This window comes from Colobus angolensis, unplaced genomic scaffold, assembly GCF_000951035.1.
Source record: "Colobus angolensis palliatus isolate OR3802 unplaced genomic scaffold, Cang.pa_1.0 Scaffold118, whole genome shotgun sequence".
In the NCBI taxonomy this organism is placed as follows: Eukaryota; Metazoa; Chordata; class Mammalia; order Primates; family Cercopithecidae; genus Colobus; species Colobus angolensis.
The window spans coordinates 7,549,356-7,563,451 of NW_012112919.1; the positions used below are offsets into that span (position 1 = coordinate 7,549,356).

A 14,096-nucleotide genomic window follows, 5' to 3' on the forward strand; every position below is an offset into this window, starting at 1 on the left:
TCCTGCCTCAGCCTCCCGAGTAGCTGGGATTACAGGCATGCGCCACCATGCCCAGCTAATTTTTGTATTTTTAGTAGAGATGGGATTTCACCATGATGGCCAGGCTGGTCTCAAACTCCTGACCTCAGGTGATCCGCCCACCTCGGCCTCCTGAAGTGCTGGCATTATAAGCGTGAGCCACTGCACCTGGCCTAAACACAATAAACTCTTTACAAAAGATAATAAAACATCAGCCAGGCATGGTGGCTCACACCTGTAATGCCAGCACTTTGACAGGCCGAGGTGGATGGATCACCTGAGGTCAGGAGTTCGAGACCAGCCTGGCCAACATCGCAAAACTCCATCTCTACTAAAAATACAAAAATTAGCTGGGCATGGTGACACGCACCTATAGTCCCAGATACAGGGGAGGCTGAGGCAGAGGCAGAAAAATCGCTTGAACCTGGGAAGCGGAGGTTGCACTGAGCCAAGATGGAGCCAGTGCACTCCAGCCTGGGCAACAGAGCAAGACTCTGTCTTTAAAAAAAAAAAAAAAGATAATAAAATGCCAAATAAATTTAACACTTGTTTAAGTCACAACATGAAAAGATAATAAAATGCCAAATAAATTTAACACTTATTTAAGTTACAACATGCTGAGTTCTGGATATAAATCTATTTGCCGTAGAATGGAAGACTGCACATGCAAGGAGAGCTCTGCTTCAGATGCCATCCAATTTCCAAAGAGCCAAAAGGTGCATTATTAACAAATTATTACCTACAAACAATGCTCCAGAAGGTAGCCCAACAATGTTACAGCAAAGCTTCGGTGTATGTATCCCTTAAAAAAAAAGGTTTAGACAGCTATTCCCACATTCAAGGAAAACACACACATACTCCCTTAGCAGCACACAGTGAAAAGCCTGGTTATAGGGAGACACACTACATACCCAGAGCTGCCTGAAGTTGAGTATCTGCGGCATGGTCGCAATGGACGGAGGACAAACTTCCCACAGAGACAACTCTAGAGAAGCAAAACACATCACAACCAATACAGTTAAAGGAAACTGGTAAGCTTTTTGGGTTGGTAATACAGATAAAACACTTTTATTAAAAATGTCTTCATTAAACAAAAAATTACTTTTTTTCAGAAGTCAATTTATCCCATATTTATAGATTCCTAAAAGCAGTGATGCTTCTTATACCCCAAGGCTCACATAAAATTACTTTTAATATTAAAAAGAATTATCAGACTATGATCAATTAGCACCTTTAAATAAGTCTTAAGTATGCTATTTCTTGAATACAATTGGTATTTGCTATATGTTTTCTTAATTGGCAAAAAAAAAATCTATTTTTACTTTATAAGCTTAGTTTAGACATCTGAAAAATCATCCACAAAGTCTAGCCAAAAACATAGCATTATAGGATACACACTCAAGGGACAGATCTAACCTCAGCTAACTGATCCAGAAAACCAGGTTTTCCATCTCTGAACTAACTATGTAGCTGGTCAACTCCTAGAGGCATTCATTTAAAAGCTGATTTTTGGTTTATCTTAGCATATTGTTAGTCTAAAAGCCAACCATTTTAAGAAAAACATTTTAATTAATGTTGCAAATGCTCAAGTACACCTGTCCCCATATAACTAGTCTATTCTTACATAAAACAAATGATCAGGGCTATATGGTTTCTGATTGGTTTTAATAAGAGTAAAATATACCTAAAAATTTCTTAATAATATGTAGATCCCCTAAATCAAGCAAATGAACAAGCATCTAAATACTGTTGGGGAAGATTTTCATAAACTTTAAACCATTCATACCTATCAATTTGAAAATTTACACTTATCAAATCCATAAAAGTATCTTCTTTTAAAATACAAAGAAAAATCAAGCTGTAACAAGGGGAAAAATGCTTTCTCTAGGTTCTTTACTGAAATTGTATTTAAGGAATATCAGAATAACAAAAACTTCCTTTTAAGAGTATCTATAGTTTTAGGAAAATACATCACATCATCAGAGGACACATGAAATTACTCTATAGTTATAATTTACACTCTACTGGCCAAAGCCTAGAGGTAAACAGCTAACTAATGCAGTGATACATTTTGAAAAACAAAAAAACAAATCAGATGTTTTAAAATATGTAAAGCAGATACAACTGGTATTTAAAAGTATTTTAATTATTGGCATGGTGGCTCATGCCTGTAATCCCAGCACTTTGAGAGGCTGGCGGGGGTGGGCGGGGGTATTGCTTGAGCCCAGGATGTCAAAACCAGCCTTGGCAACATGGCAAAACTCCATCTCTACTAAAAATACAAAAACTAGCCAGGTTTGGTGGCATGCACCTATAGTCCCAGCTACTTGGGAGGCTGAGGCATGAAAATCACTTGAGCCCGGGGGGTGGAGGTTGCAGGGAGCCAAGACTGTGTCACTTAAGTCCAGTCTGGGCAACAGAATGAGACCCTGTCCCCTCCACTCCCCCCAAAAAAATGAAAACAAAAAATAACAACAACAACAAAAACCCCAGTATTTCAATTATTACCTACCCTGTAGAATTCCCAACATTTTTTAACCATTTTTAATAGAAAAGCGTGTTTTCCTTCTATTCTGTAAAGCAGGTAGTATGAAATTATAAACAGAAATGCATCTATTTTTATATGTCAACAACTCCATTTTTGTGACGTAGGGAGAAAATATTACGAGGCCACTGAAGTTGTATTATATTTAAGGTTGCATTTTTTAATCTGTCTAGGTATAAATAGGTATTCGGGTCAAAAGTTAAGGCACTGTTAACAGTGGATAAGTAGCTAACTGGAGTATCAAGCAGCAAGCATAATGGATAACCGACTCCAGGAAATCAGGGACAAATTTAACACTAGAGTTTGAGACTACCCAAAGTCACATCAGTTTTTCTTTGAATAATATTTTTGCTTGTTTGTTTGTAAAGACCAGGTCTTGCTATGTTGACCAGGCTGGTCTCAAACTCCTGGCCTCAACCTATTCTCCTGCTGCGGCCTCCCAAAGTGATGGAATTACAGGCATGAACAACCATGGCCAGCATAAGTATTTTTAAATGTTTCTTTATCTACCTTCTATTTTCTTTTATCTTGACTCTCCATCCTCCCTTTGACAGAATGTATTTTGACTATAAGTTAAAACTTCCTAATACTAAATTTAAAATCTTATTTTAAATAATAATTTTAAAAGTTTAAATATACATAGAGTGAAATCTCCCTCATACTTCTTTCCCCAGCCACCCCATGCTTGCCACAGGCAACTGACACTGTCAGTTTCTTATTTATCCAGAGACTTTTTATGTATATTTATTCAAATATGCATATTCTCCTGACTTTCTCCACCTTTACACAAATGATAACATAATATACACACAGCTCTCTATTAAAGTTCAAGGATATATATTTTAAATCACTATATATCAATACATGAAAAGCTTCCTACGGGATTTTATGATTTGGCATTCCATTGTTACTTAATGTTTAATTGTTAACCAGCCCCTATTGAGGGACACTGAGGTTTTTTCTAAATTACTGTTAAAATAAATAATGCTACCTGAGTAACACTGTATACACAATTTTGGGTCTATTCTTAAAAGTAAAATTTGCATGTCAATATTGCCAAATTAGCCAAACTGCCCTCTAGTAATATGCAAGTATGTTTTCCCACATTTTTTCCAACACACTGTATTGTATTTTTTTAATCATTGACAATCTGAGGGGTGAAAATATAGAAATAGAGTGTTTCAAGCATATAATTTCTTTTTTTAAAGAGACTGTTGCCAAGGCTGGAATGCAGTGGCATTATCATAGCTCACTGTAACCTCGAACTCCTGGGCTCAAGTGATCCTCCAGCCTCAGCCCCCTGAGTAGCTGGGACTACAGGCACATGCCCACCATACCTAGCTAATATTTTTGTTCTTGTTTTTTATAGAGCCAGGTCTGCTATGTTACCCAAGCTGGTTCTGAACTCCTGGCCTCAAGCAATCCTACCTCAGCCTCTCAAAGCACTGAGTAATTTTTACTTACATAATTTATATATTAATACATTTATTATTGTTAATATAAGATAACAATTATAATTACACTGCTATTTAATACCACTAAGTTTAGGGTGATCTGTTACACAGCTACAGATAACCAAACATATGTTTATACCTAGAAGAGGGGTGCTACTACAACAAAACATAAACACGAGGTCATGACTCTGGGACTGGTGTGGGGGTGGCAGAAGCTAGAAGAACCTCAAAGAGACTGTTAGCAGAAGCCTAATGGCCTTCGCAGAGCCTGTTGGTGAGTGCTTAAAGAAAAGCAAAAAAAAAAAGTTTTTGGAACCTGGAGGAAAAGATATTCTTGTTACGTACTGACAGAAGTTTATCAAAACTGTCATCTGTAATGACAGACATGGAAAAGAGAAAATTAAGCATAGCTACAGCTATACCTAATGAACTGATGTATTTTGCTGAAGAGTTCCAAGTACAGTGATTTCTTTTAGCTGAGTATAAGGACAGAGATGAGCATTAAAAAACAAAACAAAAACCTGTTTAGCTTTCAAGCAAAATTTAAAGGAAACATAAAAGAGTCAGGACGGCTGGGCATGGTGGCTCACGCCTGTAATCCCAGCACTTTGGGAGGCCAAGGCGGGCGGATCACAAGGTCAAGAGATCGAGACCATCCTGGCCAACATAGTGAAACCCTGTCTCTACTAAAAATACAAATATTATCCAGGCATGGTGGCACGTGCCTGTAATCTCAGCTACTCGGGAGGCTGAGGCAGGAGAATTGCTTGAACCCAGGAGGCACAGTTGCAGTGAGTCAGGATTGCGCCACTGCACTCTAGCCTGGCAACACAGCAAGACTCTGTCTCAAAAAACAAACAAACAAAAAAAGAGTCAGGATTCGGTGGGTTCAAAAATAAAACTGTTTCTTGTTTTCAAATAGATTCTCAAATAGAGAAGGGTTTCAAGCCAAAGATCAAATCCAGTGTGTGACCAAAAGACACTTTGAGATCTCAGAAAGATCTAAGGAGATGCCCCTCATAGAGTCTTTTTACCTTGAGAAAAGGCCCTCTAAGAATCATAAGGATGTGTTTCCCAGATTCTATTAAAACAATAAGGTTACTCAGAAGATTAAAGGTGTTACCTACAGCAGCCTCACAGGAAGCCCAAAATGGAGAAGGGCTTATCTTGAGAAGATGTGTGAGTATCATGCGTCTAATGAAGAAGACCCCATTAAGATTCACAGGAAACTCACAAACTTGTTAACTGTATTAATAAAAAACATCCTGGCTTATATTTAAAGTGAAAAAGAGGACAAAATGAAAAGAAGCTTTTGGACTCTTAAACTTCTACAGACAGAAAGTAGGCTATGAAACAATTCAGCTGCAACAGGCTACATATTCTGGAAACGGACGAATACTTCAAGTGTAAAACCAGGAGTCCAAAGGGTAGAACAAAGAGCTGAAGAGAATCATTCCCAAGCAGTAGGATTGAGCTCTAATCAAGGAATTAGAAACAGAGTACCAGCTGAATTTTACACTTGTTATTGAATGGTGACTGCTGTGTACCTCTTAGTTTCTTCCTTTTTGAATAGGAGTGTCTAGAGTGATTATCCTGTGCCTGTCATACTACCATATGCTGAGTGTATGGGGAGCAGATAATTTGTCTCTTTAGTTTACAGGGCTTTAGATCACCAAGAAAAGTGTTTAAGAAGCTATACCCTAGGGACCACATTCAAGATGCCTTATCCATAGTAAGATCTGATTTAGATAACAAGATCTTATTCCTAATGCTGATGCTTTGATGGCATTAGACTCTGGAGGGTATTGGAGAAGGTTGTGAGTGTATTTGCATGTGGGAGAGATGTCAGTTGCCTCCAGAAGGCTAAGGATAATATCCAGAATTGACTGCAACAATACTTCCTGTACCACACGCTGTTCCAGAAACACACCCCTCTCCCAACAATAAGTTTCATGTACACTTCCCACAGGGCAGGCCTTTGTTACTAATTCACTAATAAAAGGCAGTGAAAGTGATGCTCTGTAACTTCTGAGACTAAGACATAAAAAGGATACAGCTTCTACCTGGCTCTGTCTCTTGTTACACACTTGCTCTTGGAACCCAGCCACCGGAGTGTATGGAAGTCCAGACACTTAAAGATGCCACAGATGGGTGATCCAGCCAACAGTCCCTGCTGAGGTGTCAGCTGCAGCCACTATTTACTGCCACATACGAGAGTAAAGACGACTTGGGGATGACTGTAGACCTAGTAACTATCTGACTGCAACTTCATGAGGGTCTCTGGGCAAAAATTTTCCAGAACTGAGTAAACCAATAAATACTGTTATTTTACCCCAAGCTCAAGGTGGCTTGTTATGCAGGTATAACTGATAAGAACAGACCTTTTTAAATTCATGGATTTAAACTTATGATGGATTTCAACCATTTGCAATTACTGTCTTTTTGATCAAATTTTCCTATCTTGGGCCATTGGAAGCCTCTTCAAGTTTAGGGTGTGTATGTGTGTATCTAGCTCTGCCTCTATACTTCAGGCCATCTGCAAATACCTGGTGGCAGGTGTTATTTTTTTTTTCCTCTGTGTGACAAAATTCCCGTAACATAAAATTCACCATTCTAACCATTTTAAAATGTACAATTCCATGGTATTTAGTACATCCACGATGTACAACAACCATCACCACTATCTAATCTTAGAACATTTTCATCACCCCAAAAGGAAATCCTACATCCATTAAGCAGTCATCCCCTTTTCCTCTCTCTCTAGACCCTGGCAACCACCATGTACTTTCTGTTTCTATGAATCTGCCTATTTGAGATATTTTGTATAAATGAATCACACAATGTACATCTTTTTGCCCAGCTTCTTTCACTTGGTATAATGTTTTCAAGATTCATCCACATCGTAACATGTATCATATATGCAGCTTGTACTTCATTCCTTTTTATGGCTGAATCTAATATTTTATCACATAAACATACCATATTTTGTTTATCCAGTCATCAGTTAATGGACATTTGGGTTGCCTCACCTTTTGGCTGTGAATTGTGAATAATGTTGCTATGAATATTCATCTAAAAGTTTTTGTTTGAACACCAGTTTTTTATTCTTTTGGCAGGGTCATGTTTAATTCTATGTTTAAATTACTGAGACACGGCCAGGCTCGGTGGCTCACACCTGTAATCCCAGCACTTTGGGAGGCCGAGGCAGATCACCTGAGGTTGGGAATTCAAGACCAGCCAGACCAACATGGAGAAACCCCATCTCTAGTAAAAATACAAAATTAGCTGGGTGCGCTGGGGCATGCATGTAATCCCAGCTACTCGGGAGGCTGAAGCAGGAGAACCCCTTGAACCCAGAACATGGAGAAACCCCGTCTCCACTAAAAATACACAATTAGCTGGGCATGGTGGCGCATGCCTGTAATCCCAGCTACTCGGGAGGCTGAAGCAGGAGAATCCCTTGAACCCAGGACATGGAGAAACCCTGTCTCTAGTAAAAATACAAAATTAGCTGGGCGTGGTGGCGCATGCCTGTAATCCCAGCTACTCAGAAGGCTGAAGCAGGAGAATCCCTTGAACCCAGGAGGCAGAGGTTGCGGTGAGCCGAGATTGTGCCATTGCACTCCAGTCTGGGCAACAAGAATGAAACTGTCTCCAAAATACTACTACTACCACTAATAATAATTATTGAGGCACCACTAAACTACTTTTTCGTAGCAGCTGTACCATTTTACATTCCCACTAGCAATGTACAAGGGTTCCAATTTCTCTATACCCTCCCCAACATTTGTTTTTGTTTTGTTTTTGAGACAGAGTTTTGCTCTTGTCGCCCAGGCTGGAGTACAATGGAGCAATCTCGGCTCCCTGCAACCTCCGCCTCCCAAGTTCAAGTGATTCTCCTGCCTCAGCCTCCCAAGTAGCTGGGATTACAGGCATGTACCGCCATGCCCAGCTAATTTGCTATTTTCCATTTTTATTATAACCATCTTAGTGGTTGTGAACTGGTTTTAATTTGCATTTCATGGTTTTAATTTGCATTTCACAATCTCATGGTTTTAATTTGCATTTCCCTAGTGTCAAAGGATGTTGAGCATCTTTCCATGTGCTTCTTGGCCATCTGTATATCTGCTTTGGATGAATGGCTATTCAAGTACTTTGCGCACGCGCGCACACACACACACACACACACGTATATATTTGGAGACAGGGTCTCACTCTGTCACCCAGGCTGGAGTGCTGTGGCACCATCATGGTTCACTGCCGCCTCGACCTCGCAGGCTCAAGCAATCCTCCCACTTCTCAGCCTCCCGAGTAGCTAAGACTACAGGTGCATGCCACTACACCCAGCTTATGTTTGTATTTTTTGTAGAGACAGAGTTCCACCATGTTGTCCAGGCTAGTGTTGAACTCCTGTGCTCAAGCGTTCTGCCTGCCTCGGCCTCCCAAAGTGCTGGGATGACAGGCATGAGCCACAGAGCCTGGGCCCTTTGCCTATTTTTTTATTTGGCTAGTCTTTTTTGTTACTGAGTTGCAGGAGTTCCTTACCTAAAAAGGAACACCTCATCAGATATGATGAGGGTCTAGTATCCAAAATATCTAGTATCCATTAGAATACTTTCATTCTTTTCACTCTCAACTATCCCTTTGATGCACAAAAATTTAAGATTTAATGAAGTCCAATTTATGTTTAGTTTCTTTTGTTGCTTGTGCTTTTGGTGTTATAGCTAAAAACCATTGCCAAACATAAGGTCTGTCTCCAGAGCTCTCTTAAGTACTAAACTATCAATATAAACTAAATATCCTATATTAACACACAAAATATTGGCTACTTTTTTGCTCTGGAATTCCTTTTTATTAATAAGGACCTATGACATAGAAAGGACAACACTGTTTCAAAGCAATCTGTCTAGACATATAAGGTTAGCCTTGTTGCTTCTAACCTGCAGAAACGTGATATTAAAAAAAAAAAAAGGAAACATACAATTCCCACGTAATTTTTTTTTTTGAGATAGAGTCTTGCTGTGACACCCAGGTTAGAGTGCAATGGCGTGATCTCGGCTCACTGCAACCTCCACCTCCCAGGTTCAAGAGACTCTCCTGCCTCAGCCTCCCAAGCAGCTGGGATTACAGGCATCTGCCACCATACCTGGCTAATTTTTCTATTTTTAGTAGAGGTGGGGGTTTCACCACACTGGCCAGGCTGGTCTTGAACTCCTGACCTCAAGTGACCCGGCCCATGATTAATGTTGTTACACAGACCATCTGTTCCTTAGCTCTACCAAAGTGAAGACATAAAGAAACCACAATCTAGCATGACAACCTGGACATGGAGCCTGCAATATGAGCTGCCTCGTGTGAACTCTAATTAGAGGTTTCAGGTTTCCTCCACAGACTGCTGGTTGCTGTCAGCTGATAACATTTTTGTGGATTTTGTCATAAGGACTCCTCCCACACAAACGAAAAGGCACCCATAAGTTAATGGGCAGTTCTACATTTGAAATATAGACTGATATACAACAAATTAACTTTTCCTACTGTTAATTTAAAATAGTTTATACGAATCATGCATTAAGGTTAAAAAGTATATCCCACAAAAAATCGAGTAAGTTTTTACACTGAAATTTTACATTACACTAAATTTCATTACATGAAATTCTACATTTTACATTACAGTTTTACAATGAAGCAGCATTACACTTCAGTATAAACATATTCTATTCTAGGAGAAAAACATGCTCTTTAGTTATAGAAATGGCAGATACTTATCAATATGACAAAAGCAGGAACTTGATACTTTAGCTTTCCCTGCACATATGTGAATATATTTTATATGTTATCACTTGGGTGTAGTAAGTTAAGGCGTAAGATGTATTTCAAAATGGTTTGAAGGCTACTGGTCTCCAGATATGAAAAAAGGAATAACAAAGAGGATTCTAGCAAGGGTAGAAGCAAACACCTGGCCGCATGATCTACTAAACTACTTTCTAGCACGTGCGGTTGGCTGCCTATCTCTATCACTGAGCAACATAATGTTTCATAATCCTAACAGAAAGAAGGAATTCTAGAAGATGATAGCTCATGTCCACACACAAGTTCAATCCTAAACTAGCTGAGTTATCAAACTTGGTCTTAAATAAGCTGGCGTGGTTGATCCTCCAGAATAATAATGTTTCTTCTTCTTCTTTCAAGTTATAAGCAGGAAAGATACTCCATATATAAATGATCACTTCCAGGTTTGTAGTTTGAGAGAGGGCTAGGCTAGCTGGAAAGCCCATGTCCTCCAACTCAATGACCACTTCAAAAAGGTTGGGCCTGGTGATGCAACACTGGGACTAACAGAAGAAAGGTGGTGTTAGGTCTGAGGAAAAAAAAAGAAAACAAAAACAGGAGGGACCAGAGTTCTAAAGCACATTTACTGAATACCCACATCTAAGGCATGCAAGGATGATGAGCCCAAACATAAAGAATAAGGTAGATACTGGGCCGGGCGCAGTGGCTTATGCCTGTAATCCCAGGACTTTGTGAGGCCAAGGCAGGCAGATCACAAGGTCAGAAGATCGAGACCATCCTGGCTAATATGCTGAAACCCTGTCTCTACTAAAAATACAAAATATTAGCTGGGCACAGTGGCACGCACCTGTAGTCCCAGTCACTTGAGAGACTGAGGCAGGAGAATTGCTTGAACCCAGGAGGCACAGTTGCAGTGAGTCAGGATTGCGCCACTGCACTCTAGCCTGGCAACACAGCAAGACTCTGTCTCAAAAAACAAACAAACAAAAAAAGAGTCAGGATTCGGTGGGTTCAAAAATAAAACTGTTTCTTGTTTTCAAATAGATTCTCAAATAGAGAAGGGTTTCAAGCCAAAGATCAAATCCAGTGTGTGACCAAAAGACACTTTGAGATCTCAGAAAGATCTAAGGAGATGCCCCTCATAGAGTCTTTTTACCTTGAGAAAAGGCCCTCTAAGAATCATAAGGATGTGTTTCCCAGATTCTATTAAAACAATAAGGTTACTCAGAAGATTAAAGGTGTTACCTACAGCAGCCTCACAGGAAGCCCAAAATGGAGAAGGGCTTATCTTGAGAAGATGTGTGAGTATCATGCGTCTAATGAAGAAGACCCCATTAAGATTCACAGGAAACTCACAAACTTGTTAACTGTATTAATAAAAAACATCCTGGCTTATATTTAAAGTGAAAAAGAGGACAAAATGAAAAGAAGCTTTTGGACTCTTAAACTTCTACAGACAGAAAGTAGGCTATGAAACAATTCAGCTGCAACAGGCTACATATTCTGGAAACGGACGAATACTTCAAGTGTAAAACCAGGAGTCCAAAGGGTAGAACAAAGAGCTGAAGAGAATCATTCCCAAGCAGTAGGATTGAGCTCTAATCAAGGAATTAGAAACAGAGTACCAGCTGAATTTTACACTTGTTATTGAATGGTGACTGCTGTGTACCTCTTAGTTTCTTCCTTTTTGAATAGGAGTGTCTAGAGTGATTATCCTGTGCCTGTCATACTACCATATGCTGAGTGTATGGGGAGCAGATAATTTGTCTCTTTAGTTTACAGGGCTTTAGATCACCAAGAAAAGTGTTTAAGAAGCTATACCCTAGGGACCACATTCAAGATGCCTTATCCATAGTAAGATCTGATTTAGATAACAAGATCTTATTCCTAATGCTGATGCTTTGATGGCATTAGACTCTGGAGGGTATTGGAGAAGGTTGTGAGTGTATTTGCATGTGGGAGAGATGTCAGTTGCCTCCAGAAGGCTAAGGATAATATCCAGAATTGACTGCAACAATACTTCCTGTACCACACGCTGTTCCAGAAACACACCCCTCTCCCAACAATAAGTTTCATGTACACTTCCCACAGGGCAGGCCTTTGTTACTAATTCACTAATAAAAGGCAGTGAAAGTGATGCTCTGTAACTTCTGAGACTAAGACATAAAAAGGATACAGCTTCTACCTGGCTCTGTCTCTTGTTACACACTTGCTCTTGGAACCCAGCCACCGGAGTGTATGGAAGTCCAGACACTTAAAGATGCCACAGATGGGTGATCCAGCCAACAGTCCCTGCTGAGGTGTCAGCTGCAGCCACTATTTACTGCCACATACGAGAGTAAAGACGACTTGGGGATGACTGTAGACCTAGTAACTATCTGACTGCAACTTCATGAGGGTCTCTGGGCAAAAATTTTCCAGAACTGAGTAAACCAATAAATACTGTTATTTTACCCCAAGCTCAAGGTGGCTTGTTATGCAGGTATAACTGATAAGAACAGACCTTTTTAAATTCATGGATTTAAACTTATGATGGATTTCAACCATTTGCAATTACTGTCTTTTTGATCAAATTTTCCTATCTTGGGCCATTGGAAGCCTCTTCAAGTTTAGGGTGTGTATGTGTGTATCTAGCTCTGCCTCTATACTTCAGGCCATCTGCAAATACCTGGTGGCAGGTGTTATTTTTTTTTTCCTCTGTGTGACAAAATTCCCGTAACATAAAATTCACCATTCTAACCATTTTAAAATGTACAATTCCATGGTATTTAGTACATCCACGATGTACAACAACCATCACCACTATCTAATCTTAGAACATTTTCATCACCCCAAAAGGAAATCCTACATCCATTAAGCAGTCATCCCCTTTTCCTCTCTCTCTAGACCCTGGCAACCACCATGTACTTTCTGTTTCTATGAATCTGCCTATTTGAGATATTTTGTATAAATGAATCACACAATGTACATCTTTTTGCCCAGCTTCTTTCACTTGGTATAATGTTTTCAAGATTCATCCACATCGTAACATGTATCATATATGCAGCTTGTACTTCATTCCTTTTTATGGCTGAATCTAATATTTTATCACATAAACATACCATATTTTGTTTATCCAGTCATCAGTTAATGGACATTTGGGTTGCCTCACCTTTTGGCTGTGAATTGTGAATAATGTTGCTATGAATATTCATCTAAAAGTTTTTGTTTGAACACCAGTTTTTTATTCTTTTGGCAGGGTCATGTTTAATTCTATGTTTAAATTACTGAGACACGGCCAGGCTCGGTGGCTCACACCTGTAATCCCAGCACTTTGGGAGGCCGAGGCAGATCACCTGAGGTTGGGAATTCAAGACCAGCCAGACCAACATGGAGAAACCCCATCTCTAGTAAAAATACAAAATTAGCTGGGTGCGCTGGGGCATGCATGTAATCCCAGCTACTCGGGAGGCTGAAGCAGGAGAACCCCTTGAACCCAGAACATGGAGAAACCCCGTCTCCACTAAAAATACACAATTAGCTGGGCATGGTGGCGCATGCCTGTAATCCCAGCTACTCGGGAGGCTGAAGCAGGAGAATCCCTTGAACCCAGGACATGGAGAAACCCTGTCTCTAGTAAAAATACAAAATTAGCTGGGCGTGGTGGCGCATGCCTGTAATCCCAGCTACTCAGAAGGCTGAAGCAGGAGAATCCCTTGAACCCAGGAGGCAGAGGTTGCGGTGAGCCGAGATTGTGCCATTGCACTCCAGTCTGGGCAACAAGAATGAAACTGTCTCCAAAATACTACTACTACCACTAATAATAATTATTGAGGCACCACTAAACTACTTTTTCATAGCAGCTGTACCATTTTACATTCCCACTAGCAATGTACAAGGGTTCCAATTTCTCTATACCCTCCCCAACATTTGTTTTTGTTTTGTTTTTGAGACAGAGTTTTGCTCTTGTCGCCCAGGCTGGAGTACAATGGAGCAATCTCGGCTCCCTGCAACCTCCGCCTCCCAAGTTCAAGTGATTCTCCTGCCTCAGCCTCCCAAGTAGCTGGGATTACAGGCATGTACCGCCATGCCCAGCTAATTTGCTATTTTCCATTTTTATTATAACCATCTTAGTGGTTGTGAACTGGTTTTAATTTGCATTTCATGGTTTTAATTTGCATTTCACAATCTCATGGTTTTAATTTGCATTTCCCTAGTGTCAAAGGATGTTGAGCATCTTTCCATGTGCTTCTTGGCCATCTGTATATCTGCTTTGGATGAATGGCTATTCAAGTACTTTGCGCACGCGC

At 40.0% G+C, this 14,096-nt stretch overlaps 1 protein-coding gene across 5 annotated transcripts in view; it reads right to left on the minus strand.

The window, feature by feature from the left end:
- IMMT (inner membrane protein, mitochondrial) overlaps positions 1-14,096 on the minus strand; it is a 60,990-nt gene that overhangs the window by 41,826 nt on the left and 5,068 nt on the right. For all 5 annotated transcript variants that reach the window (XM_011964163.1, XM_011964155.1, XM_011964149.1 and 2 more), the window contains exon 2: positions 930-1,003. In XM_011964163.1, coding sequence (XP_011819553.1) covers positions 930-1,003 — 74 coding nt within the window. The remainder of the gene's footprint in view (positions 1-929; positions 1,004-14,096) is intronic.